Source organism: Rhipicephalus microplus, chromosome X (assembly GCF_043290135.1).
Source record: "Rhipicephalus microplus isolate Deutch F79 chromosome X, USDA_Rmic, whole genome shotgun sequence".
Lineage (NCBI taxonomy): Eukaryota > Metazoa > Arthropoda > Arachnida > Ixodida > Ixodidae > Rhipicephalus > Rhipicephalus microplus.
The window spans coordinates 369,534,928-369,560,574 of record NC_134710.1 but is presented as its reverse complement, the minus strand read 5'-3'; the positions used below and the strand labels follow the sequence as shown (position 1 = coordinate 369,560,574).

Sequence of the window (25,647 nt, the reverse complement as noted above, 5' to 3'; positions counted from 1 at the left end):
CCAGACGGCCCATCTCTGCTGCTTGCTATACCCAAACACCTCCGCTCTGCTGTACTCTGCGAACTTCACAACGTTCCTACTGCCGATCACCTCGGCGTGTCCCGCACATATGACAGGATTCGCTGTCGCTTCTATTGGCCAGGTCTCGCACGCTCCGTGAGAAGATGCGTCGCGGCATGTGAGGAACATCAGCGCCGTAAAACACCGTCGACGCTTCCGGCTGGGCGCCTTCAACCACTCGAAATTCCTTCTGAACCTTTCTTTCGCGTCGGCTTGCACTTACTTGGCCCTTTTCACCTGTCTTCTGCTAGCAATAGGTGAATAGCTGTGGCCACTGACTACGCCGCACGCTACGCCATCACAAGCGATCTTCAAACAAGTTGTGCCACAGATGTCGCTCATTTTCTTCTACACGACGTGATCTTGCAACATGGTGCTCCATGCCAGCTGCTCACGAACCGAGGCCGCATATTTCTATCGAGAGTCATAGCCGACATCGTACGCTCATGTACAACACGCCACAAGCTCACTACGTCGTACCATCTGCAAACAAATGGCCTCACAGAGCATCTGAACCGAACCCTAATCGACATGCTTTCAAAGTACGTGTCCTCAGACCACTCTGACTGGGAACTCGCTTTATCATATGTGACATATGCGTGCAATTCATTGCGCCATGATACAGCTGGTTGCTCCCCATTTTTCCTGTTGTTCGGCCGTGAACCCACATTGCCCTTCGATACAGTCATTCTGTTGCCAGCAGCTCCGACCACAGAATATGCCCTGGACGCAATCAGCCGGGCCGCCCACGCACGCGAAGCCGCTCGTGCTTGCCTTCGGACCTCCCAAGAAAACCAACAGTGTCGGTATGATCAACGGCACCACGATGTGCACTTTTTGCCCGGTTCGTTGATTTTACTGTGGTCTGCGACCAGGCAAGTTGGCCTGTCCGACAAACTTCTCGCTCCGTACAGAGGGCCAGGTCGTACAGAGTGCTTCGTACAGTGACTCCCATCACTTATGAAATCAGTCCTGCTGCCTCGTCGTCTTCATTCACCCCTTGGGCCAGCGGCACTGTACACGTCACACGCCTCAAGCAGTACCACTCACCCAATGATGTTGACGCCTAGATGCGCCGAGACGGCGCCTTTGCCAACGGGAGTTCTGCTACATGTAGGCTGCCGCAATGCATATTGTCAATGCGTGTGTGTGCCCGACGAATAGGATAAAGATCACTTGCTGCTCGAGCTCGGAGGCAGACTGGTCAGCGCTGCAACCGCTCTTGAAAATATATTTTTTGAATATATTTGCAATACATTGACTCGTTACTCACGTAACAGTATCATATCTTGAAAACCATTTCAACACAACCTTAAGTTCGCTGTGTAATTGCCACTATGAGACAAGACAGTGTATCTCTTAAGGCATGAGGCCAGGTGACGAAAACTTTTTTTTTTTAAGCAATAATCATTAGAGATTATTTATCTGCAACATAACATCTTTTTTGGCACATGTGAGCATTATAAAGCATGCGGTACATTTCGTTAATTTTTCATAATTAAAACTTTCATTGAAAGTGTGGCTTGCACGAACACTTCCAACTCGTTTCACCCACTGAAAAAAATTGATATTTTTGTAGGGACATGAACAATGTATTGGTTTGCACAATAAGCCAAAACGAATGAGATCTAATGAATAATAAAAACAGTATTTATATAACCAAAAAAGTATGCACTCGCACTAGGGGCACCATCGTATAACAGGCAAACATACTAAATCTTCTGGCACGATTTTGCTTATTGCGGTTCATTGAAACGCCTGCTAGAGTGATAAGGAAGGGTGCGAAGTTTTTATGAAAAATGTTGATAAGCAAAACAGTTACGACTGCTAGGGTGCAGAATACAATTTTCGTGAAAATCAAAAAAAAAAAGATTTGAAACAGGTCTAGCGCTTACACAAGATGATCAGGTAAGCTAAAATTCTGTTAAATCATTTTCAATCATAAAAGTTTTATCATTGAAAATGATGTACTGATGCTTTTAGGGGATTATGACATCACTTTATATGATAGCTAAATAACCTACAAATCACTATATATCAAGCAAATTTTATGGCTCACACAAAAACTGAAACTTTCAGTTTCTGCTTCAAAGGGGGTGGATGGTCCAGCATTTTTCTTTGTATTTTGAAAGAGACGGCATAGACTGAAGATTTATACAGCGAAATTACGGGCAATATATTGCACATTTAACATAATCAAAACAAAAAACTACATTTTCAGAAAATCGTTTTTTCAGTTGGCCTCATACTTCAAAGGCAGGTGGTGATATTGAAAGCAACCAATGATGACCCTGGCAAAGTGAAACGCAAAGGGAATATTCTTTCTTGTAATCTGTTCAGAGTTGTGAATTTGCAAGACATAATTTCAATTCCCGCCATCAATTTTATAATTATGTTCGCATTTATCTCATTATTCAAGACTACACACATTACAGTGGTACGGAACACAGTTGAAATATTGCATGGCCCTTTTAACCCCTCTAGGCTCAATGTCCACGTATGTGGACGCGACTTGTTATTGCCGGTTCTTTGGACTAGTGACCGAGAAAGAGCAAGCTACACTGCACATAGAATGAATTGAACCTGCTGTATAGTTTAACAAAACGCTATGTTGGGCCAGTTGGTGCATCGTTACTTGAATGACGCCAATGAAGCTCTTCGATTTTCAGGCCTCTGGCAGCTCTCTGGCAGCCAGAGCTAGCCAGAGGGTCAGTCAGCTAGTTCCTAGTTCCGATCTGGACAGGAAACAGCGTCGTGGTCACGTGTGTGGGTAACCCGAAACAACCTGAACCTGCCTGAAGATCGCAAAATCGAACGCTGGAACAGCCAGCGTCAACGTAAACGAACTCTACCGTCGTGGCAGCAAAAGAAACAATGCGCCGCGTGCATGCCGATTTTTTTCTGAATTGTCCGCTTGGAAATATGTAGCTAAGCTCGCCAAAAAGCTGAAATAATATCCTCGAGCGTACGCATTTGGGGGACGACTTTGTACGCTCACATGATCACTCACTGCGTCCACGAAGGAAACAGCCAGCTGGCGCACGCGCCGCCTCGAGAACGATGCAATGTGAGCTGCCGCGATGCTGACAGCTTAACAAGCTCTTGTCTCTTTAGTACATGTAACAGTCACTGCACAACACGACACGAAATCACACGAAAGTGATCGTGTCCCCAAAAGAGTTTGAGGATATATACCTGCTCAGCTATCGCGTATTATAGGTGCAAACACACGTTGACCAATTTAAGTTTTTGTTTGAAGTTTAGACATGCGCAGGTATCGGTACCACGAATGCACGTTGTATATAAAATAAACATTTGCATAGTATCGTGCGGTAGATGCGCCGCACGGTACTACATTTTGGCGATGAGGATCTGCAATCTGCGTGTATACGGTGATAGGGTGGGCATACAGCCTTCTTCCTCACTCTGTCTACTCAGCGCCGTGCCCTGTGTTCTCCGTGCGGCGGGCGCGCCGCACGATAGGATTTGCATGACACGTTTTCGACCCATTTTAGAACTTGCCTTGGCCTGTTTTCCCGTCCTAAGTGGCACTTAAATTTCATGTATATCAGCTTTGATTTGACCTACTAGGTCATAGTACATACTGCGCGGCATTACGAAGAGGTGAAAAAAGACAAAGCCAACAATGAAATGGGCAACGAAAGAATGTATACATATTTTAATTCTTCGTTTTTTTTTTTCCTCGCATGGTATCAAATAATGTCATACCACATATGCTGGCCTACAGATCGAAGTTTGTTCGCACACCATTAGCGACCAGCGAGCATCATTAAGAGTCGAGATCTAGGGCCTTCTATTACCATCGAAGATCAATCGAGTAGCCAGGACAGAAATTCTAAGAGGGTCACGTACGCAAAGATACGACGAAGCGAGCTAGTTCGACCATAATCGTCTTCGCTAAGTGCACAGAAAGCACGCACGGCTCCACAAACGACTACTACGAAAAAAAAAAAATAACTCCAACGGTATCTCCATGCGTGCGTGTATACGTGTAGTACAGAACTTTTGAGGCATGTGCACGATTCAGTCAGCAGGCAACAGTTCGCCGCGTTGTCCACAAGAGGAAGTTTCATGGGCAACGTAACAAAAGCGATAAACAGTAGCTTCAAACACTCGCCGCCACTCGTAATCGCCTCATATCCCAAGGCGGAACAGGCTTTAGAAGATAACGCCACACGTTATGACGAGCGAAGGCGCAGTCCTCAAGCGCCCACAATCCAATTCATCGCGTCCTCACAAAGATGGCACTGAGCGTGCATCATACCTTTTCGGCATCTGCTAGCCCGAAACCTGCCCAAAGACTCTCGGAGAGCTTCCACGACTAAATTGTCCTGAAAGCGTCTGGCGACCCTCGGGCTCCCCCGCGGGTCGCCCCGCCGTTCTGGCTCTCCCGCGGGTCGCCAGAACAGTCCAATCCGAGAAAAACGAACAAGTAAGAAACAAATTTTGACCACTAAATTGCCACAGTGACAACATTGATACATTTTGGCAATATTAAGAGTTCTTTTCTTGTAGTACTCATTCATAGCGTGTGCTTCTTTACATATATATACGCCCGCCAGAGTGCAGCTACTCTCCATACCGATGCCCTCCACACCGCGCCTCGCGAGTCAGGCTGGGCGCCCCTATGTATTGTCCATGTGTGCGGTTGTCGTCGCTGTGTTTGCGTTGCCCGAGAGAGGAATGACTGACAGGGCTGCATCATCATCCCCTGCTTCAACGGTTACAGAAGTGGGTAATAGGACCCGACATTTTTCAAGGGTAACTTGGAGAGCAGTCACCTATTTCAAGGGTAACTTGGAGAACAGTCACGAATGAAAGAAACAAGAAATTTCGTACACGGGCTACAAAAACAACTAATCGTCGAGCACGGCGCAATTGTAAACAAATATAGCGTTAGGCACAAGGTAGCCAGCGTCGCTGCCAGCATCTCTACATTTAGCAAACCCCTTTCTATTTGAAATAATTTTTAATGCTTTGTTTGCTTCAAATATACTTAATATAAACATACATAATATTGTCTTTTTGTAAAAACCGCAAAACAAAAATTCACAAAAAAGCAACTAGAAATGAAATTGAGATACTTCTGCTAAACTAAAACAGCACTGGCTGAGCCCCCTCGTGGCAACTATTGCAACCTTGTCGTTGCCGTGTGACACGATACAACTCTATCTCCATCGATCTAGCTAGCAGAGCTTTACGTTGACGGAGTTTAACAGAAGTCAGTGGTGACCATGTGACAGGGGTATTAGAGCAGATGAATAGGCCTTTTCAAGCAAGTTTAGAGCAATCAGAACTTTCAGGTCAGATGTAGCGGTCTTTACTAGCACTTGTGAAGCAACATTTGTCCGAATCGTCATTTCTCGACCACGAAGCTAAATTGTATTGCAATAGCAATTATACGGGCGCATTTTGACAAGTTTTTGCCATCGTGTGTTGTACGAAGTTTGAATTGATAACATCAACCCGCCCATCGTATGTTCTACCGGCGGATGAAAGCACACGAGCAAGGGGGACAGACGTGGCAGAAGCAAAGATCAAATAGGCTGGCCCAAATACGTCGCTCTAAGGGTGCATGTGATAACATCACCGCAATTGGAAGGGCTTGCCACCCAAGTAGAAAGGAAACACCCCGCCCACCATGAATAAGCATGAAAAATCGCGTGAGTTGGAAGGTGTGGGGGGTGTGGAGGTGTCCCTCAAGCACCAACTGTGAAGTTCACTTGTAAAGGAGTGGGCACGATTGCTGGTGCACACACTGGCCCAGCAGCCATCAGTGGGTGACTTGAATACGATTCTACTTGCTGTGCTCTGATTGCAAAGAGAGTAGGCCAAAAGGGTTACTTTCTCTGAAGCAACCGTATTTTTTTACACCAACTTTATATAAAGTTACTTGAGATCAAATCCAAATGAGTTAGCCGACAACTTCACAACGAAAACACCACAATATGGTGCTATTCAATTCACTGCCTTTTCTCTTGCGTGGAAACTAACTTTTGTAGCTATGAACAGCCACCCATATTTTTTTAACCTGAATGCACGAACATCAGCCGCGGAATCGATAAATGCTGTACAGTGGAGCCCAGCAGCAAAATGAATGAGAATACATGTGTGCGTTCGATAAGCAGTCCAGAGCACGTGTCTTTGCTGGGTTGTTCTGGGAACCGGAACCCCCCCCCCCCCCCCCGCTGTATTTTAAGCGCTATTACACTCATTTTTTTTTCTTTTCCGAGTGCTGCCATGCAGTTATAATAAAGGAAAAGCCAAAGTATTACCACTAGAGCTAAGCAATCAATGTGATAGCAACAAATTATATTATTATGGCGTATCTCCACAAAATTCTCGTGTAAGAGATTACGACTGCGCCATGAAGAGATACTCTTTCACACAGTCTCCTTGCGTTGAGAGTGCCGCACACCAGCGATCGCGACCTCACTCTTAGAATCAAAGTTCACAGCTGTTGCTTGAAAGATCCCAACCTTGATTAAACTGAAGCTATAACCCATTCAATTAAGCCAAAAACACAATGTTTCAGCACAGGGCTGGATGGCTATTGTACCTCGCAGCTAAATTCGTATGCACAGGCACAGTACAGCTCTGATAATTGAGTTTGGTGCGACAGGGGCGGTCGGAATCGGGATAGCACAGGTGCGATGCATAGAAGCACACTGTGTAGACAACGAAGGTGCAGTGATGGGCTCATGAGTTTTTGATCCAGCTCACTTGTGGTAGCCCATAGAGGTATTTGCTGGCTGAGGATGGGCCGAAGCAGCGACAGGCACAAGGCAGCTAGCAGAAGCACCGAACGCTGGCAATCCAGTCTCCCACCAAAGAACGCAGCCGTCCATGCTGCTGCTGCTAAACCACCACCCGAGGCGACATCGATGGCACGCATACTGAATCTCGAGGCACGGCTTGGCCCGCTGTTCTGTTCCTTTCCGAGAGCCTTGCGGACCACGACGAGGCGTTTCTACGGCCAGCTGTTCAGCACAGATACAGGCGTGGCCTGGCTAAGGATCACAGCTGTGCCAAGCATAGCTTCTCAACACAATCTGTTTGTTGAGCAGGCTGGCCATTGCCTGCACAGAGCATCGTGTCTCCGATGCGTGTTGACTGCTTTGCAGTCGCACCCACACCTATAGAGTGCCACTGCCACTACAGCGTCGCACTATGATATGCAAGCCGATCCACATCACCTTTTCGCCCGCATCCCGTCTCTGCATTTCAGTGTCCACCATGTCAACCATCGCACCGCGAAGCCTTCGAGCGATCTTTACTGAACTCGCATTACTTGTTCACATATTGTAGGTTTGTCTCTGTGTTCGTGTACATTTGTGTGTAGCTTTCTTTTTCTAGTTTTTTCAAGAATGTTGTGTCGTTCACAACAGTGTCCTGCGACCGTTTCTTTTCACACAGCAATCACAACAAGCATGACGATAGTCCTTAATTTTCATTACAACAGGTAAACAAGTTTGGCACACAATGGCGCAGCTGTTCCACCCCCGAAGTTGCCACCACTGTGTGACCTATGCGATGCACTAATTTCTTTGCAATACCCCACCTCGGTGAAGCACCATTTAGGTCATAATCTGACAGAAACACAAGCAATTAAGTTAAAAAAGAAAACAAAAAGCAGACGTTTGTTTTTGCTTACCTGTTGAACAGACTTGCTTGATTGATCAGACATCTGCATCAAGCGAGGTGGAATCTCGTACTCATCTCTGTTGAAAGTTTCTCCCTAATTTTTTAAAAAGAGACAAAGAGAAAAAGACAAGCATATTAAACAACACTTTGAGATGATCCAGACATTTTTCAACCTTAAAGAACATTTGACAGCAAAAGTATTGTTTGTGACTTTTTAACAGTAATATGTAGCTTTGCGTACGGTAATCCCAAAATCCCGATCATGGATTTTGAATTCCGATCCTGGATTTGAGATCTTCTCCACCCCGTGCACTGTCCCAGTATCTCCACCAGATTCTGACGCCGTTCGTGGGCAAAACACCAACCCACATACACAACGCCAGCCACTTTGTAAAGTGCATGAAGGATGTGACCATAAGCAGTGATGAGTGCATCGTATCGTTGGATCTAGTGTCCCTGTTGTGGGGTCTGAAAGTGGAGAGAGTGCGGCGCTCTTGGAGTGAACAAACACAGTTGATAGGTCAGAATGAACCAAACAACACACATTTATTTAACTGCTTTTAGACTGACGATATCATCAGCCAAACTATATACACATCAATTGCCATCAACACGCTAAACAACCTGACACAGTATTCCACAACACTCAACAACAAACACAAGGCAGCAGCGCCAACGCCTGACTCGCAACGAGGGCCCCCAGCAGATGACCCGCAGTGCCGTGCACCAGGGACCCGCCGCGAGAGACAGCAGTTCATGCCAAACGCCACGAGCGAGAGAGCCGTTCTTCTCTTATGTGCCGCCAGGCGTCACCGCCGGCGCTACAGATCTAACCTTGATGATGATGGTGGTGATAAACGCTTGCGAGCACAACGCCACCTACCGCTCGATAGTTCTGACCTCGGAATGCGACTTCTACGAGAGACACGTGCGCCAAGAGGCACAACCAACTTTACAGGGGTGAAAGCACCCCCCCCCCCCCTACTGTTTACCAGTGTGCCCGTAGTACTAACGGTGTCTAGTGCACGGGCAGCTTTGAATGACGAACTCTTCAGTGAAAGAACCTGCCTGAGCATCGATGAACTGTGCCGCCTAATAGAGTACTGCCTCAAAAGAACATACTTCAATGTCAACAAGCATTTCTACAGACAGGAGAGCAGGATCGCAATGGGAGCAGCCGTATCCGCTACAGATGCGAACCCCACAATGAAGCACTTGAAAGAGACAGCACTACGATCCTTTATTGACAGGCCGCAAGTATTTGTGAAGTAAGTGGACGACTGCTTTTGCATCATAAAGAGGACAGTGGTAGACAGCTTCCTCAAACATCTAAATTCAGTCGATCAAGCAATCCAGTTCACAGTGGAAACAGAACAAGATGAAGTGCTACAATTCCTTGATGTATTAGTATGACGGCATGGAGAGCGCGTGACCTTTTCGGTGTACAAAAGGCCAACGCACACCTGAAGGTAATTGAACTTTTCCTCAAGTGCCCCACCCTGCCCACAAAGCTTCAGTGGTGTCAGCACTACTTTCGTGAGCAAGAGCCATCTGCAAGTCAGAAGGGTAAAGAAAGAGAGAAAAAGAGAGGGTCATAACCAAACTTAGGAGAACGGATACACGGCAGCTTTCATCCGCCATGTGGTACACCGCATGACGAGAGGTCAACCACCCCACCACGAAGACAATCCTGCGAACGACACATACGACCCCTTGCCCTCACTTGCCACACCACTGGCTACAATGGAACTGAAGAGACCAGCCCAACGAGTCGTCATTCCGTATGTGCCGAGAACTAGCGAGCAGCTCGCCAGGGTCCTCAAAAAAGGTGGGGTCACTGTATTTTATAAGCTGGCTTCAACGCTCGCACGCTTATTAGGCACAAATCCATTACGACCACAAGGGGGGAGGGGGGGACACACATCTTACAATGGTGGCCATTGCCTTTTTATACGTATGCATTATTTTTAATCACATAAAATTAAAATTATGCATTCACATCGTCACCTGGTCAGGAGAAATAGCACTGAGTATTTAACACTATATAAGCCACATCCCATGGCGAAGTTACTTTGTAACAGCAACTCGTAACCAAGCCTGCAGCTTCATCATTTGGACTTATTGATTGATATGTTGGGTTTAACGTCCCAAAACCGCCATATGGTTATGAGAGACACTGTAGTGGAGGGCTCCGGAAATTTATACCACCTGGGCTTCTTAAACGTGCGCCCAAATCTGAGCACACAGGCCTACAACATTTCCGCCTCCATCGGAAATGCAGCCGCCGCAGCCGGGACTCGATACCGCAACCTGCGGGTCAGCAGCCGAGTACCTTAGCCACTAGACCACCGCAGCGGGTCTTCATCATTTGGACTAAAACATGCAATGAAGATGGTAGCACTTTTTGTGCTGACACATAAAAGTATTGCCCATCGTGTGTACTGGCTAGCATTACTTCGTTTCTGTTCAACAGAAGTGCTTCAGATTTCAGAGTTGATTTTATAGAAAGTGTGTTGTCCTTGACTGTGATACTCGAATGACACATTGGGAAAATAAATTTTGAGGGAACACATTTGCATAAGGTGTGTGTGTAGACCTGGACCTTATTTCTTTCACCGAGTTGAGACACGAGTAGTCTACGCTGACATTCTAGGACCAGTTGTACTAAAGCGCTCAGTACGAGCCCCATTGTTGGAGCACAAGCCAAGCTCACTCAGATTATACAGTGGCACCAATTGTGACATACAGTAGACTCTCAGTAAACGAAAATCTGTTAAACGGAATTGCTGCTTAAATGGAAAAACTTCCTCTCACATTATTGGTTTCATACTTGAATGCTGCAACCCACTTCATTTCTCAGTAAACGGAACTCCTGTTAAATTAAACCCACTTTCTTGGTCCCTTCAGGTTCCAATTATTAAGAGTCTACTGTAATTTGGAGTAACCAGGGGAGGGTTTCGCTGTTCCTTCAAGTGTGCATCGCCTACCCTTGCTTCTCGCTTACCCTCATTTTAGCTTGTTGTGATACCAGCTTCGAAATGGTAACTGTCGCCGTTGCTTGACACACGAACTTGGAATTTGTCTGCAGTAAATGGCCATATGTTCCTTCAAATAAAGGAGGGCACAAGTAAGGGCAAGTAATAGGGGGTGATATTCACAGGAATTAAAACCCCGGTATAAAATAACAATAACGACATCTACTGTTAATCGCTCCTGTCCCCTTCTTGGGCACTTTCCCTTGACGCTCGCTGCTCCCATTGACCGAATGCCTTCATGCACCCCTTGCATGCATTTTCTCTTGCTTGTCTTTTGTTTGTCTAGGGCTCCACCTCCAAAGTGGTGCCCAACACAGTGAGCTGCGTACATGTGCAGCAGGTTTCGCTGCCCCTTTTTGCACCGTTACAGTATAGTTTCAGTCGTTCTGTATTCGCAATACCCCTTTGCTGCGCGTTTGGGTGCAGTGCATGTGAAACTGGTGGCAAGCAACTTTTCTGGATTCCATTCGAGAAGCGAGATGCGAAACGGAGAAAAACCTGGCATTGTATAATCAGCTGGGCTGACTTAAAACTGCAGAATGGTGTCAGCTGTGCGAGATATGCAAGAGTCTCTTCACACATCGCTGACTTGGATTTTCATCCTTCTAAGTGCAGCATATTTGGTTCGCATTTATTTGGTGCAGGGATGCAAAGAGCTAAAATAGAATTGAGTAATTTCTGGAGCAAACTTTCTTATGAAAGACCAGTATGAAAAAAAAAAAGACTTACATTTAAAACAATATATGTGCAAAACATTGAACCCACCTAAATCGTGCATAGTAAACATGAGCCCTGCAATTCAATAAAAGTAGTATTCTGAATTACCCTATTGAGCAAACAACAAGTCCTCGTTTGCATTTGCCGTGCATGTGGAATCCTTTGACAGGCTTTGCAAATTCAAATGTAGCTCTGCCAAGCTGGCGACATTTAATTTAAAGAAATTTAAAGAGATTCGTAAAACCGAGGAGTAGAGATGGTGAAAAAAAAAACTGGTGCACAAGGTTTTCTTTTGGGGGGGGGGGGGGCAGCAGAAGTGTCATTCGCTGCTCCAAATGATTGCCAGCAACTCTTTTAGACGCCAGTGATCACACTAGTAGTTACGAGTAATTTTAAAAAATGTGCTGTGTTCCGCGACTAAAACTAACAGCCCCTTCCAAATCACAAGACACTTTTCCGCAGGACACCAGTGTACTGCGGCAAAAGTGGCGTAAGCGGCGTTCAGCGTGGATTAGAACAAGGCCAAGAAATTTTCGAACCGCTATACCACCCCCGCCTCCACTTAATTTTTCTTGACGTTGGGGTTAGGCTTAGGGCTCAACTTCTTGGCTCGCTTGCAAGGAGTGTTCGACCAGATAAAGAATTAACGGCCCGTGCACGTTGGCCCAGCGACAAATATCTATCGCCAGGACGACGCAACATCAAGCCAGAAAAATGATTTATGAGTCGTTGCTATGGCAACAAACGTGGTAGCTGGCAATCACAACATTCGCAAAACGCCAACCTAGTTCACGAGCAGAAAACGCGGCATATGTTCTTAACATGCTATACCCGCCTTTGTAGACCGGGAAATTCATATTTCCCGCCAATCGTTGGTGGCTGCGGCAACACTTTTTTTTTTGGCCTGAGGTTTCGTCAACCCGTTGGTAGGTATCCGCTATGGTCCACAGACTGGTGGGCGCGCGGCATTGTTACTTTATCTTATACTTCATCTGGTCGTTCGCCATTCGCAAGTCTCCACACTTAACGAGTATATAACTTCCATTGTGTTTTTAGGTTAGGGTCTGTCGCTTGGTTTGATTGATGACACAGAGTGCAGGCCAATGTGGCCTCGATTGCTCGCTAAAATTAATGCACGCGAGATAATTTTGAGGGTGGTTGGGCATTTTGGCACAGCATAGCGTAATTTCAGCAAATTTCGTGGTTTTGGCACAGCTCGGCGCACTGAAGGAAAATTGTATCAAATTGATGCATATGGTGCAGCTGTTGCACCCCTGTTGGTGCCGAACTTTTTTAAAGACATCTTCAAATGTGCCTGCTTTTTGTCGACCACGATTTAAGATCTTTAGGCGGAATGCTTCTTCAGGCAGTGACATTTATCAGATTGCATGCAAGGCACACTAAATGGCAATGCCAGCATTCGCTGCATATCGCATTTCTGGCTCTCGAAAAACCCTGCAAGTTGCTAATATTCCATCGCCTTGCTCAAATTTCGTGTGAAGCGCCATTTCCTACAAGAATGTCCTTATGTCTTCGCGTCCTCCCGCCAGTAAGCATCACCTGCCAGCGTTCCCATTAAGAGCAACTGCGCGAGTGACGCATTTCAGCGTCTTGCCACCAATATCGAAGCCATCCAGTAGCTACAACATTTCGATGTCCTCTCATTATGTTTCAGCAGCTAGAAATAACGGAACATGAAAAAGCTTGATCAACACACGAGCTGATAATGACAAGTGACATGTGGAAACGGCGTTTGATGGGGAGATCGTTTGATAATTACGTACAACGAAGGGGGAGCCAGGGGGTGCCACGGTCAACAAAACAGAGAGCAAAGGTTTTGGGACGTTAAATTCCACATATCAATCATTCAGTGCAGATCTAAGCTGAGCCACAAGGAAAGCCGAAGTGCAAACACTCTTCGGCACCAATCACCTATTGCATATACCTCGTATTTTCACTCGCGGCCTTTGCTGCTTTTTCGCTTACAAACACAGACGCCGCAAAACAACGGAAATTCTGCAAAACAAGCTCTTGAATGCTACTGCATTAAAATAAGTGCCACGTATGCACGGATGGGTCGCAACCAAATATCTGTTCCCAGCACAAAATGTAGCCCTTTTTCCTGTGTGTGGCAGAATACACAGAATAAACTAATGTGCGACAACACCTTCCTTGATCAGCTCCGTGTGTCAAATACAAGCGACATTGCCCTCCGTTCCACCCTTCATAAACATAACGTCATCTCAGCCAATTCAGTCTAGTAATTAGGTTCGTTGGTTTTTGGAGTTTAATGTCCCAAAGCAAAGATGTCATAGAGTCAGGTTCTTTAGGAAATAAGCAACCAAGTGCACTCACAAAACATGCGGCATCCTAAGAAAGCATATTGAGGTAATAGAAGTACAGATGGATATACAGGGCATGGGTATATATAATGCATATACATGTATGTGTATACAGTGAAAGCTCGTTAATTCACACCTCATTAATTCGAAATTTCGGATAAGTCGAAACGGTCGCCGCAGTCCGGTCCGCAGTGCATAGGAGACCATGTGTAAAACGATTCGTTAATTCGAACAGAAATTGCTGCCTCTACGGATAATTCGAAGCGCGCGCTGCCGAGCGTCATCATCGTCAAACCCTAGTGGAAGCTTTTACGGTCAAACGATAGGTGGCGCGGCCAGTTTTTTCGAGCTTCAAGTGGCCTTCGAGCAAAGGGCGAGCAAAGTATGGCCTCCAAAATCCAGGGAGCAATTTTTTTTTTCCGTAGCCCTCCCGCTATCTCAGCGCCTGGCGCCACTTGTACGCGGGACCCACGGGACGCTGAGGAGTCGGCGAAGTAGTCCTAGCAGTCCTAGGCCGCTCCCGGCAGCGTCACTTTGTTCCTCGAGCACATTGTTCGTTCACGCCGTCAAGCCGTCTTATTCCGCTTCGAAGTTGCAAGATGCCGCGGGGAAACTACTGCGCGAAGACTGACAAGGAGAAGGTGGAGATTTTGCGAGAGGTTGACCAAGGGAACTCGAGCAAATACGAAATTGCGAGGAAGCACGGCATACCTCCGAGCACATTGTCAACCTACATACGCAACAGGACGGCCATTGACAACGCCTATGAAGCCGAGGATTTTGCCGCCAGTCGAAAAAGGCTAAGGACAGCGAAGTTCCCGGAACTGGAGTCAGCTTTGATTATCTGGGTTAAAGAAATGAGAGCCCAGAGTATCGCATTGAGCGGCCTTATCATCATGGCCAAGGCAGCCGATTTCGCCCTGTGCTTGGACATTGAAGACTGTCGCCTCCGAGGGATGGTTTCATCGTTTCAGGGAGCGGCACAATCTCGTATTCCGCGTGTTATCCGGCGAGGCAAAGGAAGTGGACGCCGATACATGCGCTACTTTGAGAAGCGACACCATGCAGCAGTACTAGGAGAGCTACTCACCGCGCAATATGCGCGCATTACACCCAGACTCACGTGTGGCTACAGGAAATCCCCCGGATTCCATGCCGACCAGTTGTGCCCTCGCGATCTCCGACGTCAACGTAGCTCTGGCCGACTGGGCTGGCCCTACGTCATCTCCTGACGCCGATCTCCGACGACAGTGTACCTCTAACCTACTGGACTTGCACTACGCCATCTCCTGACGCCGACAAGAGCTCTCGCAAGAGGTGCCCCGTCCTCGGACTCCTGTGACCGTGTTTACATCTTTCCTATCTCTCCTATCCCCTCGACATGTCCTCGCTCGCTGTCCCAGCGCATCTCTCTCTCTCTCTCTCTCTCTACCTTTAATTCTATCCTTTTAATCTCTCCTCACCCCCATCCCTTGTGAGCTACTGTTGAGGTGTCGCACCCTGATGCAGACAGTTACAGGGCTCACTTTTCTCTTCTTTTCCCTCTTATAGCCACATCTATCCCACGACCGCTGCCGAGGACCGGCATCAGCAGGCGTGCCCGTGCCTTCCTGCTTCGGCTTCACACCGACAGTTCCCGCACCACTGAGAGGAAATTTCGCTTCACCAACAGCGGGAGCCCTTCGTGTGCCGAATGCCCGGCGGTGGAGATGACCGAGCACATCCTGCTGCAGTGCCTCGGCTACACCGAACAACGCCGGCGGCTCTTCGACGCCTACGGTCGTCTGGGACTTCCACACGTGGGCCTCGACCACCTCCGGTTTCCCCAAGCCCACCGCTCAGGGCTCATACAGGTCTTCGAGGCCCTACGCCGATGTGATCGCGTGCCTCTAGCGAGGCCCACATCCACTTGTTGTTTGTTTACATCTGTGGCCCCGCATGCCTCTTCTGACGCTCGTCAAGTAGTGTTCCCAGTCCCCGCCACGTGCCGGCTTGCTTGACTTTTTATACCTTTCTCGGCGGCAGCGCCTACGCCGCGCGACACAGTCGAATGCGGCCTTCTTCCTCCTATACTTTTCTCCTCCTTCTTTACCAACCCTCTCCCATCACCGCGCGAGGCCGGGCCGGTGCCTTCGTGTTGAAAGACAATAACAGCTCCGCGCTTTTCTCTTCACTTTTCCCTTTCAAGAACCTCTACATTAGGGCGAAGCGAACGGACGGACGCACGGATGGACGAACGCATGGACGAAGAGACGGACGGACAAACGGACAAACCCATGGGTGAACGCAGGGACGGACGCACGTACGGATGGAAGCATGGACGGGTGGACGGATGGACAGACTGATGAACACATGGACGGACGCATGGGTGGATGGACGAACGCAGGGGCGACGCACAAATGGATGGTCGGACGGACAGAGAGAAGCATTGACGGACTGACAGATGCTTCGCCCCACTCATCATCATTCACTCTGTGGATATGCTGTGACACCGTTTTTGTTGACATGTAATGCAATGCAACTGGCTGTTTTTGCAACAGGATGTGTTTAACGCTGACGAGACAGCGTTATTTTTCAAGTTGCAGCCAGACAAGACGATAACCTACAAGGGAGACAGCTGTGCCGGCGGCAAGCGCAGCAAAGAGCGTGTCACTGTTCTGGTCGCCGCAAATATGACCGGTACGGAAAAGGTCCCCCTTTTTGTGATTGGCAAAGCACTCAAGCCACGGTGCTTCAAAAACATTCGCTCACTGCCGACGGAGTACGCCGCAAACAAGAAAGCCTGGATGACAGGTGACCTATTCAGGAAGTGGCTACTGAAATTCGACAGGCGAATGGAACTTGGCGGCAGACGCGTTCTTTTTGTCGTCGACAACTGTTCGGCGCACAAAGTCGACGTTGAGCTGAGAGCAACTAAGTTGGTGTCCCTTCCGGCAAATACGACTGCGGCCCTACAGCCAATGGACCAGGGTGTGATAAGGAACATTAAGTGCTTTTATAGGCGTCACGTGCTGGAGAGAATGATTTTGTGCGCGGGCGACAGGAAGAACTTCGGCATTACGCTGCTCACTGCCATGCACATGTTGGTGCGCGCATGAGAACTGGTGACCGCGACCACAATCACAAACTGTTTCCGCCACAGTGGATTTGCAGCTGGAAGTGCGCAGGATAGTTGTGACGTCGACGTGGATGGGGCTGAGGAGCTCATGCCAGTGGCATTGCGCGACACTCTTCGGGGCGTACGTTTTGCCGATTATGTTGAAGTTGACACCGGTGCATGGGTGTGTGGTGCCCTGACTGATGAGGACATTATAGCTCAAGTAGCCGGTGCGCAGCCCGATGCTGAAGAGCCAGAAGGTGAGGAAGACGAAAATGACGAAGCGCCTGTGCGCCCGTCAGCTTCTGCGGTGATGGAGGCATAATGTGGCGCGTCTCTTCTTCAGCTTTGAAGAGGGTGAAGAGGATTCCCTGCGCCGCGTCCGCGCGCTGGAACAGCGAGCCGCAGCTGTGGCATTCAGAGAAAAGAAGCAGATGGTCATCACCGACTTTTTTGGCCAATAAATATTTTTCGTGACCCCACCCCCGAAATCCACCCATTTTCGCTCACTTTCATTATTTCGAATTTTGTTTAATTCGAAATCGCTCAGCGTTCCCGTGGAATTCGAATTAACGAGCTTTTACTGTATATACTGCAACTATCATGCAGCAAGATTAGTAATGAGAGGTTCGGCGTTACATGAAACAAACCTGGTACATATCAGCTCACTAGAGTAACTATCAATACGTCTTGATCACGAGTTTTACCTAATTAGTAAATTATATGGCTCGGCAAGCACTCAATTATCAAAATGCCAACAACGCATATGTAGGTACATTCAAACGACCTCAAACTGCTTCATTTCCAACAATTTACTAATTTCAGGCTTTTTTTTTTACCGATTGAGAAGGCCCATGAAAAATGAAGAACAATACATGACTACGCCCCCACCTGCGAAAGAAAAGCAGCGTTCTGAAATAAGCTTCAAGTAAACAACCACTAGGCCTGTTGACCGCTACCGAGGACAGCGTTCTGCACTTTGGCAAGGATGCAGGACGAGCGCCAACATGCATCACGAATGCACAGAAGCTTTTTCTGCTCGACTGTATGACACTGTTACTGTTGATATCATCTCAATGGTAAAGCCGTCAGGGCGCTGTCTTAACTAGAACTGCACTCAACCATACCAAAGTCATGCGGGAAGAGGCCAATAGGGAGCGGCCCATAATTTTTTCTTTCAGCATTTTTTCCTTGATACTGGCTACCTCTCACTGCAAGCCAACTGAGGGTGCTGCTCTGTAATGCATGCTGCAGTTTTTTTAGATTTCACAGACTTTAAGAAGGAGAAAAAAAATAGCATTAGTGTGTTGAAAATAGCTCAGTTAGAAGTCATTTTAACATGCCTACATAAACCTCACTGACATAAGGTTGAGTGAGTACTTGTAGAGTTACAAATGTTACTATCAGAAAACTCATGATTGAAAAAGTTTGTAGTAGCTACTCCTACTAGGTTAACTTTGTATAACTTCTTTTCTCACTTTTAAAATACAGTCGAGCCCTTTTATAAGAGACAATGATGTAAAAAACCAATGATGCAAGAAACCAATGGGTAATGGAAACACCAGTTTGGCTGGACAAAAATAGGGGACAATAAAGAAAATGCACATGCAATGCCCTGCTTATAAGGGACACCTCATGCAAAAGACAAGAATTTCTCCCTAGCGTGTCTCTTATAAAGGATTTCAACTGTATTGCTGTGTGATAGTTGGGACACCCCGTATAGGAACAATAAAGACAGTGCTAAGCCACTCCTTGACCGCTAATTCATACTCGCGCCTCAAGAGTGGAGACTTGGGACAGGGGATCAAATAGAAATTGATGATAATCCAGTTGGACTTTATTAAACACTAAAAGACATCTTACCTCAACCACAGGCAATGGTGTTATAAGCTGAAACAAAATAGAAACATGTAGTTATGTATATGTATTGCCGGTGATGGAAATTGTAAAGCCTGTCACAGGGCATGTAGCTTCTACAGAATTATAGCAAACATAATTTAGTAGCCTCCCAACGGCCCTAGTTCATACATTGAGCCAAAACAAAGATGAAGCAAATAATGCGAATTATGTGAACATTCACGTTTTTGAGAAACGGGCATGAAACTGGGGAACTACAGCACTTGAGCATGGACCCAGCAATGAACAACTCAAAAATCCTTGGCTGCCAATATGCCGAGAATATAACTGGAAGCTCTGCAATATTTCTTTACCAGCACGATGAGTGGTGACTGCTAAATTTCTAGGTCACCAACTTCCAATACCTTTTTAGCTTTGTTGATTGTGGTTAACCCAAATTGCAGCAGCATAACTGAAAGTAAAGTGCATGCTGTTCGACATATCCATAGAAAGCTTCACACGTCCTGCACGGCCACAATTAGCGATAATGCTGGCTATACTACAATGGTGCTGCTCCAGTTTTTTCCGATTTGGAAATGAGAAAGCAAACATCAAAGATCAATCAAAACAAGTATCACAGCAGGGTGAACCCCTTTGCACTACGGGGGTGAAACAGATGAGCACACCCCTCTTTGTCACGACCAGCCAACAACAGGCATTGTAACTTCAGTTGTGATTCAGCCACACACCCACTTGTTCCTGTCAACACACCCCAGCTCAGCACGCAACGACATACACAATTTGACAATATACATCATGGGAGACAAGTTTTCACTGCATTAAAATTACACCTAAAACTGTTCCAAAGGCCACAAAATAGCAAGGCACTATTTTTACCGAGCCCTTCCAAGCCATTAATGAAACGAACCCTTATTCCATAAGCACGGGTTCAAAACACAGATTAGTAAGCACATCACCTTTGACAACAATACTTTGTTTGCTAAACATTTGTGCATTATATCATGCTACCCCAAGCTTGGGAGATTACCGACTTAAAAATGTATTATATGCATAGCGTTGCAAGAAACATTTATACAATGTTTTCATGCTTTAATGCTGGTGTTACTTCAGTGCATAAGTCATCAAACATAAAAGTTACCACTTTGGCTGTGCCTGACGGTCCGGGAGAATCTGTCTCAAAATCCTGAAAAATACAAAAAGAGAAAAAGGTCACATTCAAGGCATATTAACATTTACTGGATCACTAGAGCAGTGATGCAACAGAGGTCTTCCAATTTGAGATATTTTTGAAGCTCAGCACGCAACGACATAGACAATTTGACAATATACATCATGGGAGATAAGTTTTCACTGCATTCAAATTACACCTAAAACTGTTCCAATGGCCACAAAATAGCAAGGCACTCTTTTTACCGAGCACTTCCAAGCCATTAATGAAACGAACCCTTATTCCATAAGCACGGGTTCAAAACACCGGTTAGTAAGCACATCACCTTTGACAACAACACTTTGTTTGCTACACATTTGTGCATTATATCATGCTACCCCAAGCTTGGGAGATTACCGACTTAAAAATGTATTATATGCATAGCGTTGCAAGAAACATTTATACAATGTTTTCATGCTTTAATGCTGGTGGTACTTCAGTGCATAAGTCATCAAACATGAAAGTTACCACTTTGGCTGTGCCTGACGGTCCGGGAGAATCTGTCTCAATATCCTGAAAAATACAAAAAAAAAAGAAAAAAGGTCACATTCAAGGCATATTAACATTTACTGGATCACTAGAGCAGTGATGCAACAGAGGTCTTCCAACTTGAGCAATTTTTGGAACTCAGCACGCAACGACATAGCCAATTTGACAATATACATCATGGGAGATAAGTTTTCACTGCATTCAAATTACACCGAAAACTGTTCCAATGGCCACAAAATAGCAAGGCACTATTTTTACCGAGCCCTTCCAAGCCATTAATGAAACGAACCCTTATTCCATAAGCACGGGTTCAAAACATCGGTTAGTAAGCACATCACCTTTGACAACAACACTTTGTTTGCTAAACATTTGTGCATTATATCTATGCTACCCCAAGCTTGGGAGATTACCGACTTGAAAATGTATTATATGCATAGCGTTGCAAGAAACATTTATACAATGTTTTCATGCTTTAATGCTGGTGTTACTTCAGTGCATAAGTCATCATACATGAAAGTTACCATTATGGCCGTGCCTGACGGTCCGGGAGAATCTGTCTCAAAATCCTGAAAAATACAAAAAAAGAAAAAGGTCTCATTCAAGGCATATTAACATTTACTGGATCACTAGAGCAGTGATGCAACAGAGGTCTTCCAATTTGAGCAATTTTTGGAGCAGCAAAATTTTCATTTTGGAGCACTTTGGAGCAGTAAAATTTTTTCATTTTGGGGAAACCTGAAGCAGCTAACTATAAATCCTGGAGGGGAAAAGCAAGTTGCAATGACATTCAAGAAGCTGAAAACTTATTTAGATTCATTGCAAATTTCATAGAGACAATCATCTTAGAAGCACTCCCTACTTCAGTTTATTCAAAAATAATGGGATCATGCTGTTGAGCATTCTGGAAAAACTTGTTCAGTGATTATTTCTGTAGCAAATAAACAGAATACTGGTCAAATAAAACTGTACTTTATAAAATAACAATATAAATACACCTATGTGGTTTTCAGCAGATATGGCAGACAAACACTAGGACATACAAAGCTGGAGACTCACACAGTCCCAATTACATTTCTGTAAGATAACTTCAAAAATAAAAAAGGGTCTTTTTTTCACGACTGATTACACTTCAGGGCATAATATGACATCATTCAGCTAGTCTCAGAAAACCAACCTTCTCTGGCATTCATCTCTGTGCTGAAACTATACAATTTTGCTAACTTCATTTTCCTTTTGCAGCAAAATTTTGTGTGGCTAGGGCATTCTGTTTATACTCCACAAACCCCCTACCGTGTCCTTTAGAAAGCCATGCATAAAAAAAAAATCTCACAGGGTACCTTATGCATACCCATAGCAATTTTATGGACATTCTCGGCTGGTTTTTGCCATTGTCAGGGGTGTAGCCAGAAATTTTTAAAATGGGGGGGGGGGGTGCACCTTGATCTGAAGGGGGGGGGGGCAGGCAAAAGATCATTGTTTGCTACATATGCCATGGCGAAAAAAATTTCGGAGATGGGGGGCACACTCCCGATGTGCCCCCCACCTCCTGGCTGCGCCACTGGTCATCATGTTTTGTGTAATGTCCCAATCGATAACATCCTTGGCGCATCATGTGTTTTGGACGCGGGTAAAAGTGCGCAAGCGGGGGCGACGAACGCGGCTAAAGCAGAGATAACAAGAGCCGACCTATTTCCTTTGCACTGTGGGCAGGTCTAGAGCAGCGAAGCCCATGCCTGTCGATACTGTTGACTGTGGCTTCTATATCCTGTTAGCTACAAGCTTCCATTGATGTTTCATAGCGTTATGACATCTCTCTTTACATATTTCTGAAGAAAACGCCTGCTGGAGGGGCCGGCTGGGCACTATAGGCAAGTCTGATTCCATCTGTGCAAGCATCAGCGTGCAAGAGATGTTCTAGGGGTCTCTAGTCACCCAAGTCGCGGATATCGAACACCGCGTGTGCAGCCTTGGAGATGGCAACCCCTTCACTAGCGCTTCTCACAGATGACGTCAATAAAGCCTTATTATTTAGTATAACAATACAATTTGTTGGTATTTCGTTGCTTAGCATTTCATCGGCATTCATTGCTAAGAGCGTAAGTAAAACTAACAAACTGTATCTTTTAGATCCGATATCATGCAACTCAAAAGAAAGCTGGCTAAAGGGACAATGATCACTCTAGTTGCCGAAGCTTTCATGCCGTCAGCTATCTAAACGCGAAGCAAATGTTAGTAGCACAGAAAGTTCATGAGCAGTCTCATTATGCCTCAAGATCGCACGCATCGGCTACTTCAAGCGACACAGCAGCCTCCTCACCACCCCTGCTTCAAAACGCAGCAATAAATGCGAAGCCGTGATGTTTATTTTATTTTTTTTTATCGTCAGCTATTGACCCTGGATCGCGAGAGACAGATGTGTAACAAGGCGCAGCCACTTCCCAGGCCTTTCGACACCAAAGCCGCCAGCGATAGCCTCACTATAGCAGCGCGCATTAAAACCGAATTGCAGCTGCTCCGACCAGGAGGCATGGTTTGATAAATGAGATGCCAGTTAAAAAGAAAGCACGCGAGAATTTTCAATTCGCACCCTAGCAACGTCGAGTTCGAAAGTGCGTGGTCTTTTAGGGGCTTTTGTCACCAAAGCGATTAATATACATGGATGTGCGGGTGGAAGGAAATAGGAAAAAGCTTTTCTGTATGATGATGCTTAGATAAAGTATATAAGAGGAAAAGTGTCAACGAGACATGAAGCACGGAAAATTAGATCGCGATGTCCAGCAATAGAAGTGACAGAGATTCTGGCGGCACGCGTGTAGTTATTGATGAAAATTGCTTTATTACATGCCGCGAAACTCTTCAAACGAGCTATCAGCAGCGTTCCTGGAACAGACGACGTACGCCATTAAATCACCACTAGTTTCACGCGAACGATTGGACTAGACGTCAAGAGCCTCTCAGGAGAGCGCGTTTCGCAGTGAAGCGGATTTGCACAACAGAGTTGCGTCGTGGACTTTAGGACGCACGCGCAACCGCTGTTTATTCAGCGAAATAAAATAGGTACATGATCGTTACTTTGATGGCCCGGAGAACAAGGTGCACATCTATTGACAAGCGGGTGTGGCTATTGCCAATAATAGACGCTCCCAATTCAGACTGTGGCGCAGTTTGGCGCAATTTCCATTAATAACATCAGGATGGTGCAGTAAATATGATATGATGCACTCTGACGCAGGCTAAACAAAATCACAATCGGAGCAGTTGCATGGCTACCGATAGTGGAAATTTCGGTAATGATGAGGCAATACCATGTACATTTTTAAATGACTCCGAAAGTGATTTTCCAAGGCACTGCAGCATGAAAATGTTCTTATTCGCTTTGTCAAGAACAGAAATCTTAGAGTCATGGACAAAAATCAACAGACCCTGCCCTGGCCTACTAAAGAAAGGATTAGCTTTGACTGCCTGGTGCCACCTTGACACACCCACCAAATGCCTTTTGTGGAATACAAAGTTGTTATTTCTTGCCCTGTGTCCTGAGGGAATACCCCCAAAAAAAAAGGATTAGTGTCGGCCCACCCCAAACATTGTTTGAGCAATACATTTGAAGCAATGATACGTGATGCCACGTGGCCCGCTGTATTGTCATGTGTAGTATATCAACAGACTATGGGAGCCAGACGTTGTCATCTGTATGTATGCATGTGTGGAGCAAATGCACAAGTGAGACTGGTGAACTCTAAGTGCGCCACGGTGCAGCGCGTGGCGCTGCCATCGCGTCGCAGACCGACATTACTTTCCATCTCTCTGCACTGCCAATAAAGGCACTGAGAGGGAGAGAATGAAGAAACTGGTCCCCGAGTTGAATGAACAATAACGTTAGTTGGTAACGACACTCAGCAGCACATTCGTCTCTGCGTTCCTCGCGCGTACCAACAATTGGTGACCCGTAGTCCCAAGTGTGGAGCACCACAACCCCGTCACCAGCCCAAAAGTGGCTGTATTAGACATGACGCTTTCTCCCTTTTCGACGGGCGACCCAGCACATAGTGTGGTTCGTCCAGGAGGAGGCTCAGTTAACCGCACGCTACATGACCGCCGACACTACCAAATACCACCTCGTCATGGCCAACACTCCACCTGACACAGCGGGTGCTCAACATTCTGCTTGGCCCACCATTACAAGATGCATATAGAGTGCTCAGAGGCACTGATTCGCCGTCTCACCCCTTCGGAGCTGGAGCGCCTACAGAAGCTGCTACGCGAGGCCGAACTGAACGACTGCCGACCAAGCCAACTGTTTCACCAGATGCAGCAACTAGCGGGCAGCACAACAAACCTCGACAGTCGCCTGGTGCGGGAGCTTGTCCTCCAAAGATTGCCCACCCCTGTGTGTATAGGCGTCACGGCCTCCGGAGAGATGGCCGTCTACAAGATCGTCGAACTAGTTCACCGACTCATGGCCGTCGCACCACCAGCAGTTGCCGCAGTGCTTGCAGAAGCCTCGCCGTCTCCCGCCTGGCTGGAGATTCGGATACAAATTTCCGCCTCGCCGATACTGTGGCGGCACTACAGTCAAGCGGAAGCCAAAGAACGCAGCGGCGTGCTGAAGAACGCGACAGCTGTGCGGGTACCACCATAATATCAGTGACACTGTGCGCCCCCATGCGACAAATCAGGAAACGCAAAGAGCCAGCACTGGGGGCGACAGATGACAAGAGGAAAGTCACCTGTTGGCCTTCTTCTCGACTGACCAAAAGAAAAGCACTTGCTCCCTGGTAGATGCAGGGACAGAAGCGAGTGTGGTGGCGGGGTTGCCAGTCCATCGCAAAAGCCCGTGCTCGTCGCAGTTGCAAGCTGTAAATAACATGACGATACTAATGTACGGGCACCACCCTCTTTCACTGAACCTGGGCTTCAAAAGGACATCGCAGCGAACATTTGTGGCAGCCGATGTAAAATTTGCTGTCCTGCTAGCAGACTTCTTGCTTCACTTCAAACTGCTTGTTGGTTTACGCAGCCGGCATATAGGAATCCCCTCTAACAAGCAAAAGTGTGCGAAAAGCCATCTAAGCATCCACTTATCAGCCCTATGCTCGTAACACCACCCGGAGCCGCCCGTTTTACGGCTATCCTATACGAGCTCCCCAAGCTGACGTGGCTGCCACAGACTGGCGGTGT

The 25,647-nt window shown here is 46.6% G+C and overlaps 1 protein-coding gene across 8 annotated transcripts in view; it reads right to left on the bottom strand.

Moving 5' to 3' along the window:
• LOC119161096 (death domain-associated protein 6-like) overlaps positions 1 to 25,647 on the bottom strand; it is a 180,777-nt gene that overhangs the window by 133,112 nt on the left and 22,018 nt on the right. Inside the window, exons 3-7 of one of the 8 annotated variants that reach the window (XM_075879957.1) lie at positions 20,991 to 21,035; positions 20,449 to 20,493; positions 19,912 to 19,956; positions 18,780 to 18,806; positions 7,736 to 7,819 (exon numbers count right to left, since the gene is read on the bottom strand). In XM_075879957.1, the coding sequence (XP_075736072.1) occupies positions 7,736 to 7,819; positions 18,780 to 18,806; positions 19,912 to 19,956; positions 20,449 to 20,493; positions 20,991 to 21,035 (246 nt within the window). Of the gene's footprint in view, positions 1 to 7,735; positions 7,820 to 7,966; positions 8,648 to 18,779; positions 18,807 to 19,911; positions 19,957 to 20,448; positions 20,494 to 20,990; positions 21,036 to 25,647 lie in introns of those variants that run through there. The other 7 variants (XM_075879958.1, XM_075879960.1, XM_075879959.1 and 4 more) reach the window with 7 other exon arrangements.